This window comes from Cnephaeus nilssonii (genome assembly GCF_951640355.1).
Source record: "Cnephaeus nilssonii genome assembly, chromosome: 14".
NCBI classification, from domain to species: Eukaryota; Metazoa; Chordata; class Mammalia; order Chiroptera; family Vespertilionidae; genus Cnephaeus; species Cnephaeus nilssonii.
Window position 1 is genome coordinate 45,225,599 of NC_137085.1, and position 24,492 is coordinate 45,250,090.

The window sequence follows — 24,492 nt, forward strand, 5'->3', positions numbered from 1 at the left end:
CGACTGTATGCAAAGTGTGGCACTGCCACAAAGAGAGAGAGTGGTACCATACCTTGAAGGACTTGGGAAGCCGAGACATAGAGCACAAATATGAGTGATGACCCCCTGGCAGTATATGTTAGCCCCCAGATAGTGTGCACATACACAGTGCTGGAATTGTTCAGCTGGCATCAAGCTCTCTGAGGCAAGGGAGGGGATGAGCGTGGGGAGCAGAGGAGGACGTTAGCTGTCTCTGAGGAACAGAGAGCACAGCTGCTCAGTCACTGCAGCTTGTCAGTGTGGGTTTTCTGGGTTGCCTTGGGATGGTGTGTAATTAGATGTGGGTGGGGTTGCGGTGAGGAAGAATCTGATTCTTAATCTACTCTTAACATTTTAATTTCTGAGTACCCACTTTTAGATACATTCATAACAGCTGTCTGGCATTTTCTCAAGAAAATATTAAAGTGGCCCTAGAAATGATTAAACTGCAGCTCTGGCCGTGAAAGTTTTTAATCGCCAGTTCAAGTTGACTGTTTATGTTGGTGACCCCCTGTAGTGGCATTCAGGCGGTGCTTGAGAGGTGATCCTGGAAAGGGATTGTCCACCAAAGCTACATACTCCCCCCCCCCCCCAAAAAAAAAAAGTCATAAAAGGCACCCAAAATAGGTGATCCTTCATAAATAACCTCTGTCTGTTCCCCAAACCCACATGTGGGCTGACAAGGGTGAATTCATGTGCAAGCTCTTTTCTTCTTTGGAAAAACGAGAAGTACTATTTCAAATCCCTTTGAATTCTTATACTTTGTGAAAATTCCTAAATCACTGAGTGGCCTCCGTAATGATTCAGAAATTTCAGTCCTACCTCTTCTTGACAAGTAAGCTAAGTGTTCTTTAAAAACCATATCACAGTGTCTAGCTCAAAATTGGCACCGTAACATGGTTAATTGTCCCTAGTTGTGTTTTCAGAAAGCACTCGACATTGTAAATAAAAATATGAGTTAGCATGCCAGAAGAGCTGGAATGTGTGAACAGAGCAACTTTTAAAATCTATTTTAGTAAATTTTTTTAAAAAATCAACAGATCGAGAAGCACTGCTCTTTCCTAACACGGATACCCTTTCTGGGTGAATAAACATCTCAGAGGAAACTGGAGAAGGTGATCTCTTTAAAACTCCTCCAGTTCTATTTTTCATTGAATAATTTTTCTTACCAAGTAAATTTGCTTTTAACATTTCTAAAGAAAGTAAAAAAAAAAATGTTTTCAGGTTACTTATTTTTCATTATAGTTTGCCTTAGCTAGTATAACTATCCATACGTTAATCACTAAGTACACTTGAGAATAAGAATTAATGGTTCGAAGTGGTTCTTATTTTCGGGAAGAAAATCATATTTTTGTCACTTGCTCTCTTAGCCATCACATCTGGTCAAGTCATAAAATGAGGCTTGTGCTTTATTGGCCTTGGTGGCAATTTTGAGTTCATGACCCAAGTTGCCCACTCCCCAGCTCACTTACTCCCCAGGTGGGAGTTTGGAGCATCTAGGCCAGAATTCTGAGGGCGCTTCCTGTTACTCCTGTTTGCTGTTTTGCCCATATTGTTTGGGTAGTATTTACTGCTTGCCAGGGATTCCTACCATTAGGGGTCCAGGCCTGTTAATAACTAAATTACCAGTAATTGCTAAGAACTCACATGACCCAAGTTGATGGATTGAAACCAGATGGAAGTCTAAACTCTTGTTTTTAGCAGTCGAGTTTTGTTTCGGTTCTCAGTCCTGGATGCTCATTAGAACCACTTGGGGAGCTGTTAAAAACAAACTAACTAATATTTAGGCCCACCTGCAGCTAGCTTATTACATCTGTATTTTTAAAAGTGCCATCTCCAACTCAGGTGATTTTAAAAGGCGCCGAGGTTGAGGCCATTGAATTTCCTTGGCCGCTTTATTTCTGGCTTCCTTGGCTGCACTTTCCCTGTGTTTTACTTAAACACAGCAGTCAACTGTCACAGTCTCATGCTAGTGCATGTGTGATCTTACGTGTGCCCAATAACTACGATGGGTCTTACGAGTCCAGACCGCTGTTTGTGGGCCATTTAAGATCAGCCAGAGTTTCAGTACCATCTGAAAAACATTTTCTGTCAATAAAGGTGACAAGTTCCCTCTGATTTCAGTGAATGAGAATTGGTTTAATATTTAATGTTGTTCTTTGCCTTGCTAGTCAGCCTAAACAGAATCCTCGTGACTTTCCGTTGAATTACATAGGCACTTACCAAAGGCTTTCTATTGTCCAGGGCTATTTTAAGCACTGAAGAGCACATCAGATATGAACATGGCACCAAGAGACTCAAGCTTACATTCTCCAGGAGGAGACTCACATGAAACAGAGAAAACAGCGGACAGGATATATTTTGGTCAGGACAAGGAGGGGGAAAAAGAGGTGTCAGTGGAATCATGTCATAGGAAAAAAAACTCTAGAGGAAAGGGAATTGGGGCCAAGTCTAGATTAGAGTGTGGGTAGAATTTAACTGGCAAAAGCAGCCGAAATTTCAGGCCTGTAGAACAGTCTAGTAGAGAAGGTCACCGAAGTGGGAGTCATTAAGTCACTAGACCACTCTGAATGGTAGTAGCTGAGCAGGAAAAAAATCCCACAGGCAAGAAGAATCTATCTACACTCATCAAGAAGTATCCTCAAATGCCTGCTTGAGCAGTTGGACCTTGATTGGAGAAGCCTTAAAAAGCCCTAGTTTACAAAGCTAAGCTGTGTGAAGAGAAGTGGTTGCCTCGGCTGGGGAGATTATCTGGAAGGATGGGGACTTGTGGGTTTACTGGGTGGTTAGAAGTGTCTGTGTCTTAATTTGGGGGTGGTTACACGGGCATTTACCAAAACTCACCAACTCTACACTTAAATTTTTTTCATTCTATTGTATATAAATTATACTTCAATTTTAAAACATTTTTTGAAAGCTGTATTTAAAAAGAAAGAGAACCAATGGATTAAAAGACTTAAAACCATAGCAGCCAATGGAAGTATAGGACTGGGATTCTGATTTAACCACTGTTAAAAATTTTCAAGAGACCATTGGACAGATTTGAAGACTGACCAGATAATGTGGTAATTTTAAGAAATTATCCTTCTTTTAGGTTTGATAGTTTTAGCATTATAGTTCTTTTTGAGAGTTCTTTGTTTTAGGAATATATACTAAAATATTTATGGATGCAAGTGATAGGATCTCTAGCTCTTGCTTCAGAATAATTCTGAGTGGGTGGAGGAAGTAAAGATGAGACCAGATAGCTCTGATCATTGTTGGAGCTGGTGATGTGAACTCAGGGATTCCTTTCTTTTTTAAAAATAATTTTTTATTTTTCAATTGCAGTTGATGTACAATATTATATTAGTTTTAGATGTACAAACCAGTGATTAGACATTTATTGTGTATCTTATGAAGTGTGATCACCCTCAATAAATTTAGTACGCATCTAACACCATACATAGTTATTACAGTGTTATGGACTATATTCCCTATGCTGTACTTTACATCCCCGTAACTATGCTGTAACTCCCAATTTGTACTTCTTAGTCCCTTCACTTTTTCACCTAGCCCCACCCAACCCCTCTTCTATCTGGGAAATGACAATGTGTTCTCCGTATCTATGAGCCTGTTTGTTCTGCTTATATACTTTGTTTAGATTCCATATATAAGTGAAATCATATGGCATTTGTCGTTCTTTGCACAGTACAATGCCCTCCAGGTGTATTCATGTTGTTGCAAATGGCAAGATTTCTTTTCTTTTTTTCTTTTTTTTTTTTATGACTGAGTCCTATTTCATTGTATATATGCACAACTTCTTTATCCATTCATCTATTGATGGAAACTTAGGCTGCTTCCCTATCTTGGCTATTGTAAATAATGCTTCAGAGAACATATAGATGTCTTTCCGATTTAGTGTTTGGGGATTCTTTGGATAAGTACCCAGCAGTGGACTTGCTGGGTCCTTTGTTGTCTCTTGTTATAGCCTTTGTTTTAAACTATGTTTTGTCTGATATAAGTATTGCTACCTCAGCTTTTGTTTGTTTGTATCCATTTTCATGAAATATCTTGTTCCATCCCTTTTACTTTCAGTTTTTATTCGTCTTTCATTCTGAAGTGAGTCTCTTGTAGGCAGCATATGTAAGGATCTTGTTTTGTTATCCATTCAGCCACCACATATCTTTTGATTGGAGCATTTAATCCATTTTCATTTAAAGTAATTGTTGATAGGTTTGTATTGTCATTTTATTATTCATATTTTTATCCTTTATTTTTTCTTCTTATAGAAGACCCTTTAATATTTCATGTAATATTTGTTTGGTAGTGGTGAACTCCTTTACCTTTTTCTTGTCTGAGCAGTTCTTTATCTGTCCTTCAATTCTAAATGATAGCTTTGCTGGGTAGAGTAATTTTGGTTGTAGCTCCTTGCTTTTCATCACTTTGAATATTTCGTGCTAATCTCCTTTGGCCTGTAAAGTTTTGCTGTTGAGGAATCAGCTAACAGTCTTATGGGAACTGTCTTGTAAGTAACTGCTTTTCTCTTGCTGCTTTTAAGACTTTCTTTGTCTTTAATCTTTGGCTTTCTAATTATTATGTGACTTGGTGTTGGCCTCTTGGGTTTATCTTGTTTTGAACCCTCTGTGCTTCCTGGACTTATGTCTGTTTCCTTCACCAGGTTAGGGAAGTTTTCCTTTTTTTTTTTTTTAAATAGGTTTTCAATTCCTTACTCTCTCTCTTCTCCTGCTGGCACCCCCATGATGTGAATGTTGATATGTTTGAAGTTGTCCCCAGAGGCTCCTTACATTGTTCTCTTTTGGGGGAGGAGGGTGTTTGTTTTTAATATTTTTATTGGTTTTTAAAGAGAGGGGAAAGGAGAGGGAGAGAGAAAGAGAAACATCAATGTGAGAGCAAAACATCGATCTGCTGCTTCATGTATGCTCTCTACCAGGGATCAAACCTGCATCCTGGACATGTGCCCTGACTGGGAATTGAAACAGCAACGTTTTGGTATATGGGACGATGCCTAACCAACTGAACCACACTGGCCAGGGCCTCTTTTTGGAGGGGATTCTTTTTTCTTCTTGCTGCTCTGATTGGGGTTTTATGATTCTTTGGCTTACAAATTGCTGATTTGGTCCTCTCTTTTATCTACTCTACTGTTGATTTCAGTTAGTGTATCCTTCACTTCTGACTGATTCTTTTTTATGTTTTCTATCTTCATTATTATGTAAACTCTTTGTTGAGGTTCTCACTAAGTTCATTTATTCTTCCTCTAAGTTCATTGAGCATCCTTATAACCAGTGCTTTGAACTCTGCATCTGGTAGATTGCTTCTCTCCATTTTATGTATTTCTTTTCTGGAGTTTTTTTTCCTATTCTTTCCTTTGTGGCATGTTTCTTTGTCTCTCATTATGGCTGTCTTGCTGTGTTTGTTTCTATGTATTAGAGCTGCTTTGTCTTCCAGTCTTGCCAAAGTAGCCTAGGTATCCTATATGCCCATTGGTGTAGCCTTCTTGGTCACCCAAAGTAGGTACTCCACTTGTGCCCCCCAGCTCCCCACCCCATGTGGGCTGTATGCATGCTCCTGTTGTAGTTGAGCCTTGATTGCTGCTGGCCTGCCACAGAGAAGGGCCCACTTCAGCTGAGCTCTGGTTCCCAATGAGTCCTCCCTTTTGGAGTCTGCCCCTTGAATGTGTCGCTCCTGGAGGTGGTTGGGTGGTACTTCAGCATGGTCTGAAGCTGTCCACCAGGTGTGCTGGCTCTGGTCTCCCAAGAGGTGCAGGCCAAGGTCAGCCGCTTCCTGTGCCCTGCCTGGAACCATCTGGCATGAGCTACAAAGCGATCTGCAGATGGCTACTACATGTGCTAGGCTTGGAGGTGCCCAGGTAAGGCCAAACCATGAACTGAGGCTGGCTGCCAGCATGCCAGGCCTGGGGCTATTTAGCAAGAGCTTTGGGGCACTCCAAAGCCAGATGCTGCTTATTTGGGGTTTGTGAACCCTTGAGAGATGTTAAGAAAGTCTGTAGCATATGAACCAAGACAGGCCATTTGTATGGAAAAGCCACTGGAATTGGCTTGGTGGGCCCACAAGTTGGGTGGGGCATGGTCTCACCAGGACAGGCTTAACAGTGTTAGGCAGGTTAATAAGAGACTCAGACGTGGTGCCCTCCTGCCAGCTCTGTAGGGGGAGGGCTCAGCAAAGGAACAATGGCTTCTGCCAGCAGTTCTGTCTGGGAGAAAGCTGCCCTTCCAACCCTCCCCCCAAAGCCAGACAGTTCAGTTTCTCCCTAGATGTCTCTGGCACCTTTCCAGCTGCTGCCCCAGCGCTGAATGAACACAGGGATTTCTTACACCATCTACTTTTATGTTTAAGATTTCAATAATAATAGTAACGATTACTGTATATGTGCATGTTAAAAATAATTATTTTTAACATGCACATATACAGTAATTATGAAAATGCTTATTGAAGGTGTTTCTCTAGAAAGAATGTTCTGGCCTTGGGGATTTACTATGGAGACTTTAGAGGTTACTGTAGTAATTTCAAAGTAATGATGAATGTACTTGGAGGAGGAATGAAGATAAATAATGATAAATCCCCTGTTTTGTTTATTTGCTTCAAATAAGTCAAAGGCGTTTTAGACATCTTATATTTGCTGCTGGGAGACACGTCAGGTGATGGGGCATTAAATAATACTTGGAGAGCTGCGTTCAGTATTGTGTGTGTGTGCTGAGGAGGGAGGTGGGTTTGTGAAGGAATTACCAGGAGGTACCTTCAGAGCTAGAGGAGGGAACATTGTGTTTTTGATTAGGGGACAAAGTGCTGTTCACAGAATTACAAAATGTGACTTCAAGTCACTGAACCTTCCTGGCCTTCAGAATTCATAATCTCTCACATTGAACATTTTTCCTCCCTCTACCCTTTTTTTTATTACAGTATTGTTTTAAACTAGTAGTTTCCAAAGTGGGCCAGCTGCATCAAAATTGCTTGTGAATGCGTCAGTGGTGTGTGTGTGTGTGTGTGTGTGTGTGTGTGTGTGTGTGTAGGCGGGGGGGAAGGTGGGCCAGAAATGCCCTGATTTATAGAATGATTTTCTGGCAGCAAGTGCCTGGGAATCAGCATTTTAACAAATACCCCAGATGAACCTATCGACCATGGAGTTTGACAAGAAGAGATTTATAGGCTATCATGGTTCTTTTTCTTCTGATTGCCTCGAAATGCAATCAGTACTTAAATTTCTCCTAAGGGATTTCAAAGCTTTTTTTCCCAAGAATGTTGTGATCAAATTCTTACCATGTGACGTTATTGTGTGTAGATTTCAATTTTGTAGTTGTACTAGAAGCTTATATTTGTAATGCATAGTTTAGAAAATAGAGACACAATGAAGAAAAGATTATAAAAACCCATAATTCTTTAGCCTTACAAAAGCAGTGTTAAATAGGTGTGTTGCATATCCTTCCAGACTTTTTCTAATATGTGTTCATCTACACCAATAAAAGAGTAAGATGCAAATTGCAGTACCTTTGTGACACCCACCAGCCAATCAGGAGTGACTATGCAAATTAACCCAACAAAGATGGCGAGTTAATTTGCATACGCAGGTGCCAAGCGGCTGGGGGCAGGATGGGACGCAGGCATTCTGTACCGCCCCAGCCGCTCTGGGCCTCTGGGCAGTGTGGGAAGGTGGAAAGGCAGCTCCGGGCAGGAGCGAAGGCGGTGCCGGCAGCCAGGGGAAGGAAGGCCCATTCTTGCAAGAATCTTCATGCATCGGGCCTCTAGTATAAATATAATTATTTACCAAAATAGGTTTCTTTTCTTTATACTATTTTATACCCTATTTTTATTAATTTTTATTTTATTTTCATGTAATCTTAATCTTTATAGCCTATTTTTAAAACTCATTAACACATTATGCTCATCTTTCTATGTTAATAAATGTCCACCTACATCAACATTTTGAATGGCTGTGTGGAATTTCTTTGTATAAATGTACCAGACTTATCACATCTGTTTCTTTTTCTTTTTTTTTAGTATATATTTTATTGATTTTTTTACAGAGAGGAAGGGAGAGGGGGAGAGAGAGAGAGAGAGAGAGTTAGAAACATCGATGAGAAAGAAACATCAATCAGCTGCCTCCTGCACACCCCCTACTGGGGATGTGCCCGCAACCAAGGTACATGCCCTGGACTGGAATCGAACCTGGGACCCTTGAGTCTGCAGGCCGACGCTCTATCCACTGAGCCAAAACGGTTAGGGCCACATCTGTTTCTTACTGGCACTCTGTGATATTCACCTCTTTTTATTTTACCCATGGAAATAGGGACTATGCTTCTATATATTTTTTGTACATCTTCAGCATAAAGTTTCTAGAAATGAAATTGCTAAGTCATTTGATAAAAGTGATTTTGAGCACAATGAATCAGTGTTCACTATAGGAAAAAATAAAGGCAAATACAGGGAAAAGTTAAAATCATCATATCTTTCGGATAACTTTTCTGTTTTTGTGTGTAAATATATTAACATGTTTTAATAGGATTATGCCATACAGAGAATTTTAATATCTGCTTTTCTCATTTAACCATATATTGTAAATATCTTCCCATGTTAGCCATATTGAAAATTCTGTGATATACCTATATACATTAATTGCATAGTACTTCATCCAATTTTTCTGCTTCAGTCAGTGAACAAATATTAAGTACCTAACATACACAAAAGCAATCTGGTAGATGTGGTGAGAGAAACAAAACTTGATTAGAACTGTTTGGTGTCCTTAAAAATATTTACAGACTAGAGGGGAGTCTAATGCAGTCACACAACTCACCTGCTGCCTTGTGTTGTAGATCCTGTAAGGGTGTGAAGGATGGGCTGTGAGAGTTCAGAGAAAGGCAAGTTATTTTTCTTCAGGGAGGTGAGGGAAGGCTCAGAAGAGGACATGATGGGAGGGCTTGACCATGGGGAGGTGGGGGAGAGGAGCATGCCAGGCGGAAGAAGAGCATAACAGAAGTAGTTCCGTCTGCTGGGATGCAGTCCCCCTCCCAGGGAGGACCACAGGCGTAGAGGGCAGTAAACTTGGAGAGGTACCTTGGTGCCAGGTTGCAGATGATCTGGACTGTCTGGCTCTGTGTTTCCCGAGTGACGGGGAACTTTTTAGGTTTCGTGTTAGCTGAGGTAACGATGGGATTTGAGCTGAGCAGGAGTGTTGCTCTGCAGCAGCATGCGGGAGGGGGGAAAAGGAGGAAGTGGGACCGTCAGGATGCTACACTGGTGGCCCAGCTTAAGGCTAGGTGAGCAGAGAGAAGGAGAAGCTTCGGATATGCTAATAAAGGAAAAGATTAAGAGTCAAGAAGGCCTTGGGGGTTTGCGTTTGGGTGGCTTGGATAGTAGTTCCACGAATGCAAAAAGAAATTGCGGGGAGGTGGAGGGTAGGGAGGGGGGGGCACTTAAGAAAATGATGAGTTGCAAGAGTCTTTTTATTTTCGACCATTTGTTCCATTTGGTTTGGTTCCAGAATTACACACTTCTCCCCCCTTCTCCTTCCTGACAGGAAGCAATTTGGAATACACCTGTAGGTGTGGAGGCCAACAGGCAGGAGGACCGTTAAACACGCAGACATCCCGACCCGGACGGGAGGTGGGGTTCACAGAAGGAGAGCCCGTCTGCGGCCAGGATACCTTCCCCTCTCGGGAAGGCACGCTGTCTGCAGTGAACCTGACGGATGACCAGATAGCTGCTGGCCTCTACGGTAACCTTCCTCCCGCCCAGCCCGGTCCCTCCCAGCGTCAGCATTCCAGGCCGGCAGCACCGGCGTTCCAGCCTGATGGCCCTGTGCCTAATAAACTAACTCACCTGGAGGTGGACCTAGGAGAGCTTTAGGATTACTAAAGAAAGAGCTCTGTGGTCCCTTTAAGAAAACTCACCTGATTTTATGAAAGAGAAAACACTTTAAACAGCATTTCCCTCTTTCACAGTCTGGAAGGCATATATCTCCCCCAGGTTATTTCAGCTGAAGAAAAGTTATAATAATAACCCTTATTTTAGTGCCTAAATGGTTTATGAAGATCAAATGAGACACGACATCACTTTATAAACAGTGAAGTCTGATACACACGCTAGTTGCTGCTTTTGTTATGTCTGGAAGTACTAATGGTTTTTCTTTTCCATAAAGGACATTATTAAGTGGAACTTTGAAAAAAAAATTTTTTTTTTGCATGCACACAATTTTCCAATGACTTTGTGCAGGTTTCTCATATATACATGCCAAGATCTGTATTTACATGAATGAGGGGGAAAATCTAAATGTACATGTAGAAAGATTACCTAGTCACTGAACTTGTATGGGTATGAGTTATGTTAATTTTTATCGCCTTGATTTATGTTTTCACAGTATGCGCAAACAATGAAAGTACGCTGAAGTCCATCATGAAGAAGAAAGATGGCAACAAAGATTCAAATGGAGCGAAAAAGAATCTCCAGTTTGTTGGCATTAATGGAGGGTAAGGAAAGATGGTGGTGCCGGCATTTATACGTGGTGTTTCTGTCTCCTTTGCCTCCTGCCTGCTCAGGTTCTATTCAGAGGTGCCTGCCTGGGATGCTGCCACGTCTTGGTGATGGAAGACTCCCTCCTAAGAAAGGGGCACTTGGGCTTCTCTCCTCTCCCCCTCTTGCTATCTTTAAGGATCTGTCACTCTTGAAAGGATACCCGATGAAGCTGAGCCATTTACATCTTCTCACCTTTGACCGGAAAAAAAAAAATAGTCTTCGACAAAAGCAGCAGGTTCCCTGCACTTTTGGACAACGTGTACTTACCTGTATCAGAACTCAGACACAGACAGGAAGAGACGGAGCGCGTCACTCCATGGCCAGGGAGAGTCGCCCACTCCTTCAAAACGGGTGGTTTTCGCTTGGCGCTCCGTGTTTGCAAACAAAATGGTAGGGCCTTGCCCCTGAAGAGCAAGCCGGTCCTGGCGTCAGTTCTTTGTTTTCTCTATAGAATGTTTACTACCTGCTTGTTCCTTCTCTTCTAATTGGCACAAGTCAATAGCTACGCCTGTTGGTCTTCCAACCTTTAAATCAATCTGTATTGAAAGGATAGAAAAAAATGAACAACTGCAGACCTAGTTCTTATATGATAAAGTTTCCTGTGATTTATACTAAGCAAGAGGTGCTCTCTCTCTCTCTCCCTCTATAATAATAAAAGTGTAATATGTTAATTAGACCAGACAGCTGAATGACCTTCTGGACAAAGCCAGGGCTGCGAGGGCCGAGGCAGCCACCGCGGCTGTGAGGGCCGAGCCCCTTGCACGAATTTTGTGCATTGGGCCTTTGGTGTGTGTGTGTGTATGTGTGTGTGTGTGTGTGTGTGTACCAGTTGGCAATGCAGGTTATCCCTCTTAAGTCAGAACCCATTCAGAACTACCAGGCTTTTAAATAGACCTTCCTTCGGACTCCTCAGTGTAGGGCAGGCATGTTAAATAAACGAGGCATGCAGCCCACTGGCCGCACGTCTGACGTGCTTGGTGTGGGGACTAAAAACACTGGTGAGGTTTCTGGAGTCGGTCCTCAGCGTTCCCTTCGTAGACATTTCTGTCACTGGGTCTTGATGGGCACACCGTGCATCTCCTGAACTCCCAATTGCCACCTAGGTATGAGACAACTTCAAGTGATGATTCCAGCTCAGAGGAAAGCTCTTCTTCCGAGTCAGATGACGAGTGTGATGTCATTGAGTACCCTCCCGAGGAAGAGGAGGAGGACGAGGAGGACGAAGACACTCGGGGAATGGCGGCAGGGCACCAAGCAGTTAATGTGGAAGGTTGCAAGTCCGCCAGGGTGGAAGATGAAATGCAGGTTCAAGAATGTGAGCCTGAGAAGGTGGAAATCAGAGAGAGGTGTGGTACATTCCCCTTCCCTCCCCTCCCCCTTCCCACGTTTAATGTACTTGGCAATAGAGTTGGCCATTTAGGGAGATTTTGCAATGGTATTCATTTGCTTATTAATCTCTCCCCAATCTCCAAAGGAAAGCTAAACTTGGTCTATTCCTCAGAGATGCATACATCTGGTTGTGATATTGATAAGGACAAGTGTAGAAGAAGGTGATCACTCTTACATCTCTTACAGTAGCAAAGAGAACGACTTGATGATGTGTTTGGTCACCTTTATTTCCTTCAACTTTAAGTATTTGTTACCTAATTGTATACTGGAGCCACCATCCATAGAGCTGTTAAGCGCCTCTAAGGGTTCCATTGTTTGAACAACTCACCTTGTATGTAAAGGCATGTTAGAGTTTTTTGTGTCCAGCACATTTCTTTTAAGGTTTTAGATTTTACCATTAGTCATTTATCTTGATACACTTCTCAGTACTGTTATTACAGGATCGTTGTGTGTGAGAGGGACAGTTTTTTGGCCTCAACCAAAGATCATATTTACTGTAAAGATGATGTAACCAGTCACACGTCTATTTTTGGTTGTGCATTGAGTGATTGGGAACACTACAAGAATGGTTTTTGGAAATATCATAAACAGCAGCTGAAATATCAAGTAAACACTGGTCGGCTGAAACACGCACATAAAATGTAGTCAATTTTGAAGACTTAGTAAATACAGCATCAGTGCCTGTAAAACGAGAGAGAATGAACAGATGGAAATTTCAGTGTGGTTTTTCACTATGTGATGTAATAAATAGAACATTTTAGAAAGCTTGCCTTTTTTTAAATTTGGCAAGTGAAAGTTTAACTGTATTAAGACGAGGTAAGTATTTTTCGTTTATATTTCCCAAGTATTTTCAAATGGCTCGATGTCTTGCCATCTGATTTTTTAACAGCTTTATTGAGATATAATGTATATATCCTATGTTCTCTGATTTTTAAGTTTACACTTCATGTGGGTTCAACAAACAATTCCTGGGTCACCAAATGTGAGTTCAGACGTGTGGTTTACTGGTCAGCATAATGGGTATGTGGTCATTCAGACCTCTTCAACCCCATAAGAATAAAAAATACTTTTAAGAACTCAGAACAAAAGGGGTGAAAAATATCCAAATGTTCTTCCACAATAACGTCATAAAATTCAAACTGGTGAGGCCTAAAGCTGCTCCCGTAAAAAGCCGTCATCTCTGGTGATCTCGGTTTGGAGGCATTGGCCACCCTGGGACGCCTGGACCACCTCCAGGGAAGCACCTTGTACCGAGCAATTAGCTTGGCTTGGCGTGGGGCCTCTTGTCTCTTAAAGTGTTACAGAGTTTGAGATAAAAATGCCTTTCCTTTCTTTTATGGCCAATCGTGAGCTTCTTTCTTTTTATTTCCACCCCCCCCCCCCCCACTTTCAGGTATGAATTAAGTGAAAAGATGTTGTCCGCATGCAACTTACTGAAAAATAACATAAATGACCCCAAAGCTTTGACCAGCAAGGATATGGTGAGTCTGATCTACAGTCACTGTCCCCAGTCTGTGCAAAGTGCCGAGCGGACACCATGGTCACGCAGCTGTGGCCCGCCCCTGAGCTGTTGTTGCCAGCATGCTTGGCTCCAGACTATTTCTAGCCTGTGTGGGCAGGGCGAGCGTCCTGCTGCCCTGCTCCCTGGGTCACGCTGAGCCGTTCCCGGAGGCCCAATCTCGGATATCCTCCTCGACCTGCACTTTTCTCAGGGGTGGTGCGTCTGTGAGGCTTACTTGCACAGTGAGGGCAGGGCTAATTGCAGTCCCTCGGCACCTTTCTGCGTGTTCTGCTTCCACTTACAAAACCTTGTGATCCAGGGAGCAACACCCGAGACGTGTGTTTTTTTTACGTTAGCATATGTGTGTGGGTTTTTAAAAAAGAAAAAGAAAAAACCTATCTGGGCCAAGGCCAGCATTCCTTTTAATTACGAAACTGCATATTATGTTCTGGTGTGGAATGCAGGCTGCCACTATTTTTAAACTTAGGAATAACTGCACTGTCGTCATCTCACAGGCTGAGAGATTCAGAAGCAAACAGCAAAGAGGCTGATGGTTGCCGTAGTGAGCGCGAGGGGCACGGTATGGGACAGAGGGCGAATCCGACCCATTGCCAAGTCTGTCGCCCTCTCAGGCGTTGGTGAAGTCCATGTGTGGCTTCTTTCATAGGTCAGACCAGCCCTCGTGTTGACAGCTCTATTCAGTGCGCTGAGAAAACGTAGTTTTTTGTGTTGTTTTAGATAGTAATGTGCAGCTGAATCTTTGCATTTTAGCATTAGATTTAATAGGAAGTTTTATGCTGGTTAACTTAAGTCAGCAGCTAGCGCGAGAGTTGATTGATACGCCTCACAGGATTAGAGGTTATAAAACCAAAATGTTAGGGCTAGAGGGATTTAAGGAATTATCTAACCCTGGAGAGGCCACTAGATTTCCTTCTACAACAGACAGTCTGAAGAAGAGCTGGTGGTGACTGTCGCAGGCGTGAGAAGTGCGTGGGCGTGTGCCTACGAGGCCCCTCTGTTCTGGTTCATCCTGCTTTAGCCGAGGCCCAAAAGATTATATACATCTCGTCTGGAGTGGCAGCTACTAGTTAGTGCTGGGGCTCGATTATACCTGTCTTGAGTACTGGTTCATGTTTTTTGTTTTGTTTTTTATCCAAACTAAATCACATAATGTCAGTATATGGTATTTTTTTTTAAAAAAAAAAAAAAAGAAAGATGGTGTCATCTCATATTTGTGTGTGCTGCTATAGAGACTTAACTTCATCAGAGCCAGCCAGGTCCTGACATTCAGTCAGTGTGCTGAAAGGAGCATGGCAGTGATGTTTACAGAAGGAAATGCTCCATCAAATTCCTAGCCGAGCGGGGACATCAGACTGCATGCTGAACTCTATCGGTGATGCACTAAATGCTGGTCTGAACCTTGGTCACAAATAGCCAAACCATGAGACATCACTGCAGTGTGTTACTATTTCCCACTAGGTTTAAACTGGACTTAAAACTGGTGCTTTCAGGCCCCTGATTTTTTTAGCCATAATATATTTTTTCTTTAATCTGGCTCAACATACGAGGCCATGTGGTCTTCAGGGAAGTCTTCACATTTCTACGACCCCAGATTGTCAAGCATAGTGTCAGGCACACATTCCGTGATCGGTACATTTTTGTTCATTCTATATTGGTTTAGTGCAAAAAGTGTTTAAAGTATTGTGCTGTGAAAAGTGGTGGACATGTGAATGGTCACAATGTCAGGGGCCATATAACCCTATAGGACACTGGATATTTAGCCGAAACAAGAGTCAGGACAACCAGATGACATAATTCCCCTTCCTTCCATGTTATAACTCCAAAGAAATAGAAATCTGAATATGTAAAAGCGGGGGGGGGGGGAGAAAAGAAGGGGCAAAAAAAATAGAAGAATTCTTTCTTGGCCAGGACCCCTTTCAATGAGTGACCAAAAATACGGTTGCAGGGGCTAAAACTTAATAACCAGGGGCAAGAAGATAGAGAGGGAAGCTCTGCAATCTCAACCTGCCTATAGGAAGAGGACTTCTTGGGTTCTGTTGCTTTTGACATAGACTTTCCATCTTTCTTTGATACATTTTTAATCTTGTAAAGAGAAGCAAAGCACAGATGAATGGTGAACTCGAATAAAAGAGGGCCCATGAAAAAAGTGTAATCATCACCAGCACTGGCTGTGCCCCTTGAACTTCATGCAGTGCAAGTTTGACCTGGTCATCCATGAAGAACATGTCATGTGTCCACACCCTAAGGGGGGAGGCGAGTGGGGCTGATGAGCAAAAGCAGATGATCCTCATGGGAAATGTAATTTGTCCCAGATCTGCTTTTTCCTCCCTTTCCGTGGCTGAACATGACCTTAATATTGGCGTGGGAATTGGCTCCATGCTTATGGTCTCCCAGCCTCATGTTGTGGAGATGTTGAAGGAGTTGAGCAGCATAATTAAGTGTGGGCTGAGTAATTTCTTCTGTCCCAATTACTGTGACGATCATTTGCACGGCCAGCATAACTACATAATGTTCATAGTTCCGTAATAACTAGAGCCAGGCCTGAGAGTTTTACATGTATTGCCTCAGTCATTCTGCCACACACACCGTGGAGGGAAAGGTATGTTTATTGTCCCCATTTTACAGATGAGGACACTGAGGCACAGGATGAGTATCTTCCCCAGGGTCTTCAACAGCCCATGAGAAGCAGAGCCAGAATGTCAACTCTCGGACAGGGCTCTTTGCCTCTTAGGGAAGTCACAATATGTTTGAGTTTAAAAGCAGGAGGGATGACCCAGTGTGGACGTTGAGGCCTCCCCGGGGCTCTGGGTTCCGCTGTTGTTTCTGCAGCCAGTGCTGACGGCATGGGCTGTGGCTGTACAAGGCTGGGTCCCAGGGAGTCTATAAATAGAAGCACTAACGGCCTCGCCTGGTGTTTTGGCAGCGGTTCTGCCTGAACACCCTGCAGCACGAGTGGTTCCGCGTGTCCAGCCAGAAGTCGGCGGTCCCGGCCATGGTGGGGGACTACCTGGCGGCCTTCGCGGCCGTGTCCCCCGAGGTCCTGCGCCATGTCATCAACATGGCCGACGGCAACGGCAACACGGCCCTGCACTACAGCGTGTCGCACTCCAACTTCGAGATCGTCAAGCTGCTCCTGGACGCGGGTACGTGGCCGTGGGCTCCTCTCTCACAGGGTGCTTGGTCAGTGCCTCCATTCCGTGCCCTCCTGCAGTCCTCCCCATGGCTCCTCCACATGGTGAGGCAGGGAGCGCCTGACTCCGCGTGGGAGGCGTGGCGTGGAAACGAAACAGGGTGACAGACTCCAGATCCGTGTTGAGAGGAGGTTTGGAGGATATTCTTGCTGCCGTTCAGCTGCATGTGAGCCAGGGGCATCCCTGGGCCACAGTTCCCGCTGCTGGAATCGTGCACGGGTAGTGGGTTGGCTCCCGGGAGGCTGTGCCCCGGGGCCCAGGGGCATGGCTTTGGTGCCCCTGGCTGCTCCCTCTGTCATTGCTGCACGACCTCCAGCCGCCTGACTCGGGGAGGAGTGTGGGGACCAAGCAAAGGCACTGTGATGGATTATGGTAGAATCATCAGCGTTTCCGCCAAAATACACCCTGTTATTGGGAAATCGGCGTAGAGCGAAGAAACTGTTCCTCTTGTATCTGAACCGTAGTCGTGAGAATTGTGGAGATTCTTGTTTGTGACTGGAACTTGCCACCTCAGAATATTGCCAAAGGATGTGTTAAAGAGGAAGCGAGGGGTCACTACATGGGAGGGTCCCTTTGAGAAATGCTGAGCTTTTCACTTGTTATTCAAATGGAGCAGCCCAGTGGTACATACAGTTCCCAAAGCATTTTGATTTACCTATTTATTATGTATGTATTTTATTGTTGACACTATTGCAGATTTCCCCCCATTTTGTCTCCCCCCCCCCCTTTTCAGGCTCTTTTGATTTATTTTTGAAATCCCTATTTCCACTTCAGTTATGTAGCTGATACAGAGTTCACAGTGCCTCGGTGTGATTAATGAAAACACAATGTGGACGGCTGATTTAGAACATGACTGTAAAGTTGCCCAGTTCTCCTATGCTGCTGCTTGACCCAGCCGCCCAACTTTTCCTGCTCTGTTTGGTGGATGTTGGATGAATGCAGGGAAGAAACCAGGCAGATTTATCCATTTTTCTCTTCTAAGTTTGCTTGTTCCCGGCATAGGGGCCATGTTAGGATAAAACTAACCTAGCCTTGGATATTTTGTGTGGACAAGATATTTCGGTAAATTAAATGATTCTAGTTAATTCCATTGTTGGATGCCTTTGGTAAATCACTTTTGTGGAATACATATATATATATATATATATATATATATATATATATATATATGTTTTTATTGATTTTAGAGAGAGAGAGGAAGGGAAAAGGATAGAAGCATCGATCGGCTGCCTACTGGGGATGCAGCCCACAACCCAGACATGTGACCTGGAATCAAACCAGCGACCTCTCGGTTCATGGGTTGATGCTCAACCACTGAACCACACTGGCTGGGCTGGATTTACTTTGACTGACCACCATTATAGGCTGAGATTGTGGCTCCATAAAGTGTGTTTGAACCGAACGTCACAGATGCTGAGGAGCCTCGCAGAGCACGTCTGCTCACCCGCTTCTCCCTCACACAGCCTTTTCCTTTCCTACATTCAGAAATAGGCACGGCTGCAGATGCCACATGTCCCTGGGGTACAGTCGTTTCAGAACTCAGGGCAAGGTCTCATGGAACCTCCTCCATGTGATAGAAACATCCTGACATTTTAACTGCATTCGGTCACACACACAAGTGTCTTTCCTGCACCCTCCATTCCTTTCATTTTATTAGTGCAGAAGGAATTTTAAAAGGCCTGGAGGATAATGTCGCCCCAGAAGACCTCTTAGTAATTATAGGAATAGGAAAGGTCTGGTTTACAGGGTCTGTTAGTCCCTGGCAGTTTGGGACTTGGCTGCATTTGCTCAGACCACAATTCCCAGGGTAGGCGGCGTGTGATTGAAACTCTGCTTCCAAAGGCCTCACACACGTCAGATGCGTAAAGCCTGGGCCTCAGAATGAGTCGTGGTTTCGTATTCAGATTCCGTACACAGGCCTTTACACATCTTTTTCACTTGTAGCTCTCACTGCCTTCTTCGCTCCAAAACAGTGATTTCCTAAACACAGATCACCGTCCAGTTGCCACATTATCGTTTACCCTTCACAGCAACCATTACTTAGAACAGCCTCCCAGACCGCCACGCGATTCCAGGTCAGCCGCCAGTTGCAAACAAGACATGTTCCGAAAGCTCACTGGCCTCATGAAATAAAAAAAATAGTAACTTTTTTGTGTGATATAAAAACACCCCTCACATTTCCTTCCAAGTCCCTCCTGTGCGTGGACCTCCTGAGGCCATTTCATTGGGCTCTTCCCAACACCATCCCCTCAGTGCCTGTTAGGAGAGGAATTATCCCTAAACGAGACTCCTGTCGCTGCAGACGTGTGCAACGTGGATCACCAGAACAAGGCGGGCTACACCCCCATCATGCTGGCAGCCCTGGCCGCCGTGGAAGCGGAGAAGGACATGCGGGTGGTGGAAGAACTCTTCGGCTGTGGGGATGTGAACGCCAAAGCTAGCCAGGTGAGCGCACTCCCTTCCCGGGCTCATTCGTGTCCGTGCCTGCTAGCGCAGCTCTGACCTGCACGGCTTCCCACACCCCCTCCCACCACTGCGCACTCACCCACCGGCCCCGCCCCGAGTCCACACGGCTACCGGGCAGCCCCAGACGACCAAACGCTCAATGGAATACTGGCCTAAACTCCCCACTGGAAACTTCTCCGTCCTCTGCCTCTGTTGGGAGCCGTGTGCACGTAAACTGTAGGTCAGCCTGCCTGTCGGTGACTGCGAGTCCCCGCATCGACCAGGTGACTGGTGTCTGCATGCCGGGTGCCCCTAGCTCAGATGTGTTCATAGGTTGACGTGCTTGACCATCTGCTGACTTTCCAGCTCCTTGATATAATGAGACAGAGCCTCCAAGCTAAAGGGGAAAACTGACTCGTTACTTTATGATCTCACATATTAACGTAGCTCATCGCTCAGGAGAAGCTGATTGCTCCAGGCCTGCCTCCACCCGCATGCTTCCACGTCCAGTTTTTCCCCTCTGTCATCACACTCCCGCCTCTCCCCCATTCCTCCCACCCCCCTCCCCCGGCTCCTTACCCCCAGCACCCCCCCCCCCCCCCGCGCCCCGCCACTGATAGGCCACACCCTGCCGGCCCGGTCTGCACTTCTGAAGTTCACTGCCATTTCTCTGCGTAGGCAGGACAGACAGCCCTTATGCTGGCGGTCAGCCATGGGCGGATAGACATGGTGAAGGGCCTGCTGGCCTGCGGTGCTGACGTGAACATCCAGGACGACGAGGGCTCCACCGCCCTGATGTGTGCCAGCGAGCACGGGCACGTGGAGATCGTCAAGCTGCTGCTGGCCCAGCCCGGCTGCAACGGCCACCTGGAGGACAACGTGAGCGTCTGTCTCCCTGGGGCCGGGGGCCGCAAGGGCACAGCGGGGGGCTCTGCGAGGGCCGCCTGGCCGGGGGCGGAAGACAAGTCCTCCTTGGTTCTCCTTGGGGATTTGTGTCGCCACCCAGGCCACCTCGCTTCGTGGCCCCGCTTGGCGGCATTTATTGTGTGCCAGCTAGTACTCCATTAACTACAGCCAAAGGCAGAGCCATAAATAGACCTCACCCCAAAATTGACTAAAGGGAGGAGGTGCAGGGCAGGCACGAGAACCACCAGCCTGTTAAAGGGGAATGAACAGGTTTACAATACAGAATCAGATGCAGGCAACTTCTAAGTCCACTGAGAGGACCAGGTCCCCGGTCCATTGGGAAATCCGGATTACCAGCCATCACGAGTCGGGGTTATTGGGGGGCTAGAACCGTTATGACTTCACGGAAACACCTGCCCAGGGAAATGAAGTAAAGGCAGTTGTGCCCGTCACCAGGGCCCACGGGAGTGACGGTTCATCTGCCAGGGATGCTGGCCGGCCCTGGCTCCCTTCAGCACATCTTTCCCCTCCTGCTCGGGCTGGTCCATCGTCATCTGTCCAATCTCCTCTCGCAGGTGCCAAGCTGCCCCCACTCCCAGATAACCCTTGACTGGGAACATCCTAAGGAAGGCTGCTCCTCTCGTAGGAACTAACATTTGGGTGGTGACAGGGTTGAAAGGTCCAGAGGTCCTAGAGGTCGGGCTGGGTTGGTTCTGTTTTGAAAAGTTTTATCTCTGTGGAGCACAGGCTGGGACCAGAGCTTCCTCTAACTGGAAACACTGAAAAGTGAGAGGGAAAAACATCCTCCTCCGCACTGGACCTCAGGTCCCCGTGGGCACCAGGCAGCAGGAAGAGCAGCCAGTGCGGGGATTGGCTGGCTCGCGGGCCGCCTGCTTCTGCCGGCGCGGTGGCTGGGCGGGAGCGGACCCGCAGTCCTGCCGCATTCCCTCGCCTCCGCCCCAGCGGAGGGAGCATTTCCAGCCTGTCCCCTCAAGAACACTGTGCTCCGTGCGTCTTGGTTTTTGTTGGTTGGCTTTTGCCTCTACTCTCAACGAAGAACAGCTTGTGGATATGGTAATACGAGGCCCTAGAGCCACAGTGACTTCCAGACATCCTGGTCACCAGCTAATCGTCTGCTTCTTCATCCTTAACGGAGTGGGAGGGCACCCAGCTGGCCTCCCAGAAGGCCGAGTGGGAGGGAGGGCCCGTAAGATGCAGACTTCATGCAAAGGGTTTCCTGTGGCCAGTGACCGAAGGAATCTTTATTCCAATACTAGACAGGAACGCAGTTATAGTGTTGTTTGCCTTGATGCTCTTTTATATCCATCTAAATCCCTGCAGTTTTAATAGAAACCAAACATTTTGCTTTCCCATATGTAGTCTTTTCCACATATTTCCATAAGATACATTTCTTTTTTTAAAATTACTTTTATTGAGTTTAGAGAGAGGGGAAGGAGGAGGGAAGGGAGAGAGGAAGAGAGAGAGAGAGAGAGAGAGCCATCAACTTGTTATTCCACTTATTTATGCGTTCATTGGTTGATTCTTGTATGTGTCCTGACCAGGAATCAAACCTGCAGGCTTGGCGTATCTGGACGTCACTCTAACCACGTGAGCCACACAGCCAGGGCTCCATAAGATCCAAGCCAGCAGGATTCAGTGCTTCCGCATTGATGTTACTCACAGCATTCCGCAGGGGTGGTTAGGGATGCAGGACCAGCTCTCTCCCCAAGAGGAAAATTAAGAGATCTTAGGCAAACTGCAGGCTGTCAAAACATACACCATGGTACATGCCTGCTGCTCATTGGTAATTACAAGGGGGGGGGGGGGGGGATTAAAATACGTTTCTACCTCCATCATCTCCTACTGTCCCCCGCTGGTGGGCACAGTGGTTGAATGAGACTTCTCCATGGGCAGCCTACATTGTCCAGGGCCCACAGTGTGCAGGCCTGTACACTGACCACTGTGAGGCGAAGACACAGGGTGACTGTCCTGTTGACTGTGATTTCCTTAGGGCGCGGACTGTGCCTCATTTGTCCTTGTCCTCGTAGAGCTTAGCACATCGAGGTCCAGAAAAGTTCCCTTTTAAAGGACTGAACAAATGGCTAGATTTGGGGGCCCATATCCATTACTGGAGGGTATTTTGTTTTGTTGCCTCTTCCCCTCTGGCTGTCTGGACGTCTGAGAAATCCAACCTGGCTTGTTCCTTTCACCTTTAAGGATGGCAGCACCGCGCTTTCGATCGCTCTGGAAGCAGGACACAAGGACATCGCCGTCCTCCTCTATGCCCACGTCAACTTTGCCAAAGCCCAGTCTCCGGTCAGTGTTGTGCATTTGGCACTTGTTAACAGGCTGGAACCCACCAGACAGGTGGGCCCCCTTCCTCTGGGAGGTGATGGGAGGCACAGGTTTTGTGAGGATTCAGAAAATGGACGTTTTAGTCTGGAACCCAAGAGTCCGTCACTTTTCCCCACTCAGAAGGCCAGGAGTGCTAATGGTTAGCACAGCGCAGAACGGACCCCTGCTTGTCCTCAGGAGACACACACACTCACACCCTCACATGGAGGGTTTATTCTGGGCAGAATTATTCAAATGGCACATCCCGAGCCAACTACCGTACTTTCCGGCGTATAAGACGACTGGGCGTATAAGATTTTCCTGGGTTAAAAAGTCATTTTATACGCCAGAAAATACGGTATATTGGACTGTATTGATGGGATTAGGTATAATGGATTAAATATATTGGACTACTGTATTTTCCGGCGTATAAAACAACTTTTTAACCCAGGAAAATCTTATACGCCCAGTCATCTTACACGCCGGAAAATACGGTAATACATATCGCCATGTTCCTGCCATTTTTTGTAAAATGCAGATAATGTGAATAGCAACCTGTGGTCCCAGAATACACTCTTAGCAGGAAGTTGACTTCCCAGGACAGCTGGCCGCAGCACTGCTGGGCTCAGCTGGCTCCTGAGCGCCTCCTGCTGGTGGACCTGTGTTCTGTGTTCCAGCTCCCTCTCTGTCTCTGGCTCACCAGGGGTTGTCAGCTATGGTAGATTGAGTTCCTATTCACAGAGGACACATCTGCCTGAGGTCACATCTGCCTGAGGCCACATACTAACCCCCATTTTTTCCCTTTCCTGGTCTCTAGGGCACCCCTAGGCTTGGAAGGAAGGCATCTCCAGGTCCCACCCACCGAGGTTCTTTTGATTGATTATGTACAAATAGCCATCCATTTACATGCCACCATGAAGCTGCTAACTGTTCCTGTTGGGGTGACAGATACTGAATGTATGCGTATTGTGCCTGAGCTCACCAGCAAACAGAATGCAAAAAGCCCAGGACGGAAGGCTGGAGCTGTCACGGTGGAAGCTGCGCCAGCAAGCGATTGCCGGCCGGCACATCCCGCCTCCCTTCCGGCCACCTTCCCTCTGTGGAGGGCACACTTGACCCCAGTCGCCGTTGCTGTTGAGTCTCTGCTCCGTTATGAACAGTCTTAGGAAACTGTAACCTGACCTGAGCGGGCAACTTCTACGCCTCCTCTCCACCCGCCCCCACCACCGCTGCTGAGTGTCAGGTTCTCGCTGGCACCGTGTTTTCGGTTTCTCCTCAAGCGTTTATATTTACTGGTGTGGAACTATTGGGAAGCTCTTCAGAAATTCCATTCCAGGATGGTTTTGTTGACGTTTTGTTTTGTCTGTCTGTATTATTTTAAAGCAAGTTGAGATGACTTCGGTCATCAGCAACTTGGGCCTGGGCTGGTAGGTTTCTGGGTTAAAATGAAAAGATGGAACTCTTAAAAAAAAAGTATAACACGTACAAAAGGAAATCTTTTCAGTTGGTTTTATCTCGGTGGATGTATTATATGACTTTTTATATAAAAGGTATCTATATAAAATTGACACAGTATTTTCAACTTTTATATTCCGTGGTAATAAAAGACATGAAGAACTACATGTAACAGTACCATATTTTTATTAATAATTGCACAACTCTATTACCTGATGACAAAGGTTGAATTGTGTTAGAGGAATTGGCTATATATTTGCCTCTAGAGAAACACTGCATAGTTCTCCACGTATTTATGGATTCCTTTATACCATGTCACACTTACCATGGTCCTATATGTATTTAAATGTTTGAAGTGCCTTAGACTCTTGCCATATTTTCAAAATAAAATTTCATTAAGCTCTCTGCTCGTCCCTGCGTCCTCTCTGACAGCTAGCTGTGTGCCCGATGCTGTTGACTTACAGCAGTGGCAGCACCAGCTGATGGGTTGCACGGGGAGGCCGAGTGCCCGGTCCACCGGGCTTGCACCCCGACAACAGAAGACGCCTCCTGAGAGCGCCCCAGCTCTGCTCAGTACTCGGGTTGCACGTCACGAGTCTGAAACTTAAGACCTCGTTAGGCAAGCAGTTCACCAGGCGGGTCATCTCCAAGGGGAGCCGGGGAGCTCGCTCTTCTCACGTGCAGAGGCACCACACCTTGATTCGGAGT

The 24,492-nt window shown here is 45.7% G+C and overlaps 1 protein-coding gene across 6 annotated transcripts in view; it reads left to right on the forward strand.

Moving 5' to 3' along the window:
• The window catches only part of KANK1 (KN motif and ankyrin repeat domains 1), a 191,129-nt gene extending 166,940 nt beyond the window's left edge, over positions 1-24,189 (forward strand). For 5 of the 6 annotated variants that reach the window (XM_079790919.1, XM_079790917.1, XM_079790918.1 and 2 more), the window contains 9 exons: positions 9,548-9,745; positions 10,388-10,496; positions 11,646-11,888; positions 13,325-13,412; positions 16,377-16,596; positions 18,947-19,089; positions 19,768-19,968; positions 22,213-22,362; positions 23,147-24,189. In XM_079790919.1, the coding sequence (XP_079647045.1) occupies positions 9,548-9,745; positions 10,388-10,496; positions 11,646-11,888; positions 13,325-13,412; positions 16,377-16,596; positions 18,947-19,089; positions 19,768-19,968; positions 22,213-22,362; positions 23,147-23,209 (1,415 nt within the window). In that variant the 3' untranslated portion in view covers positions 23,210-24,189. The remainder of the gene's footprint in view (positions 1-9,547; positions 9,746-10,387; positions 10,497-11,645; positions 11,889-13,324; positions 13,413-16,376; positions 16,597-18,946; positions 19,090-19,767; positions 19,969-22,212; positions 22,363-23,146) is intronic. The other variant, XM_079790921.1, reaches the window with a different exon arrangement.
• The last annotated feature ends 303 nt before the right edge of the window (positions 24,190-24,492 follow it).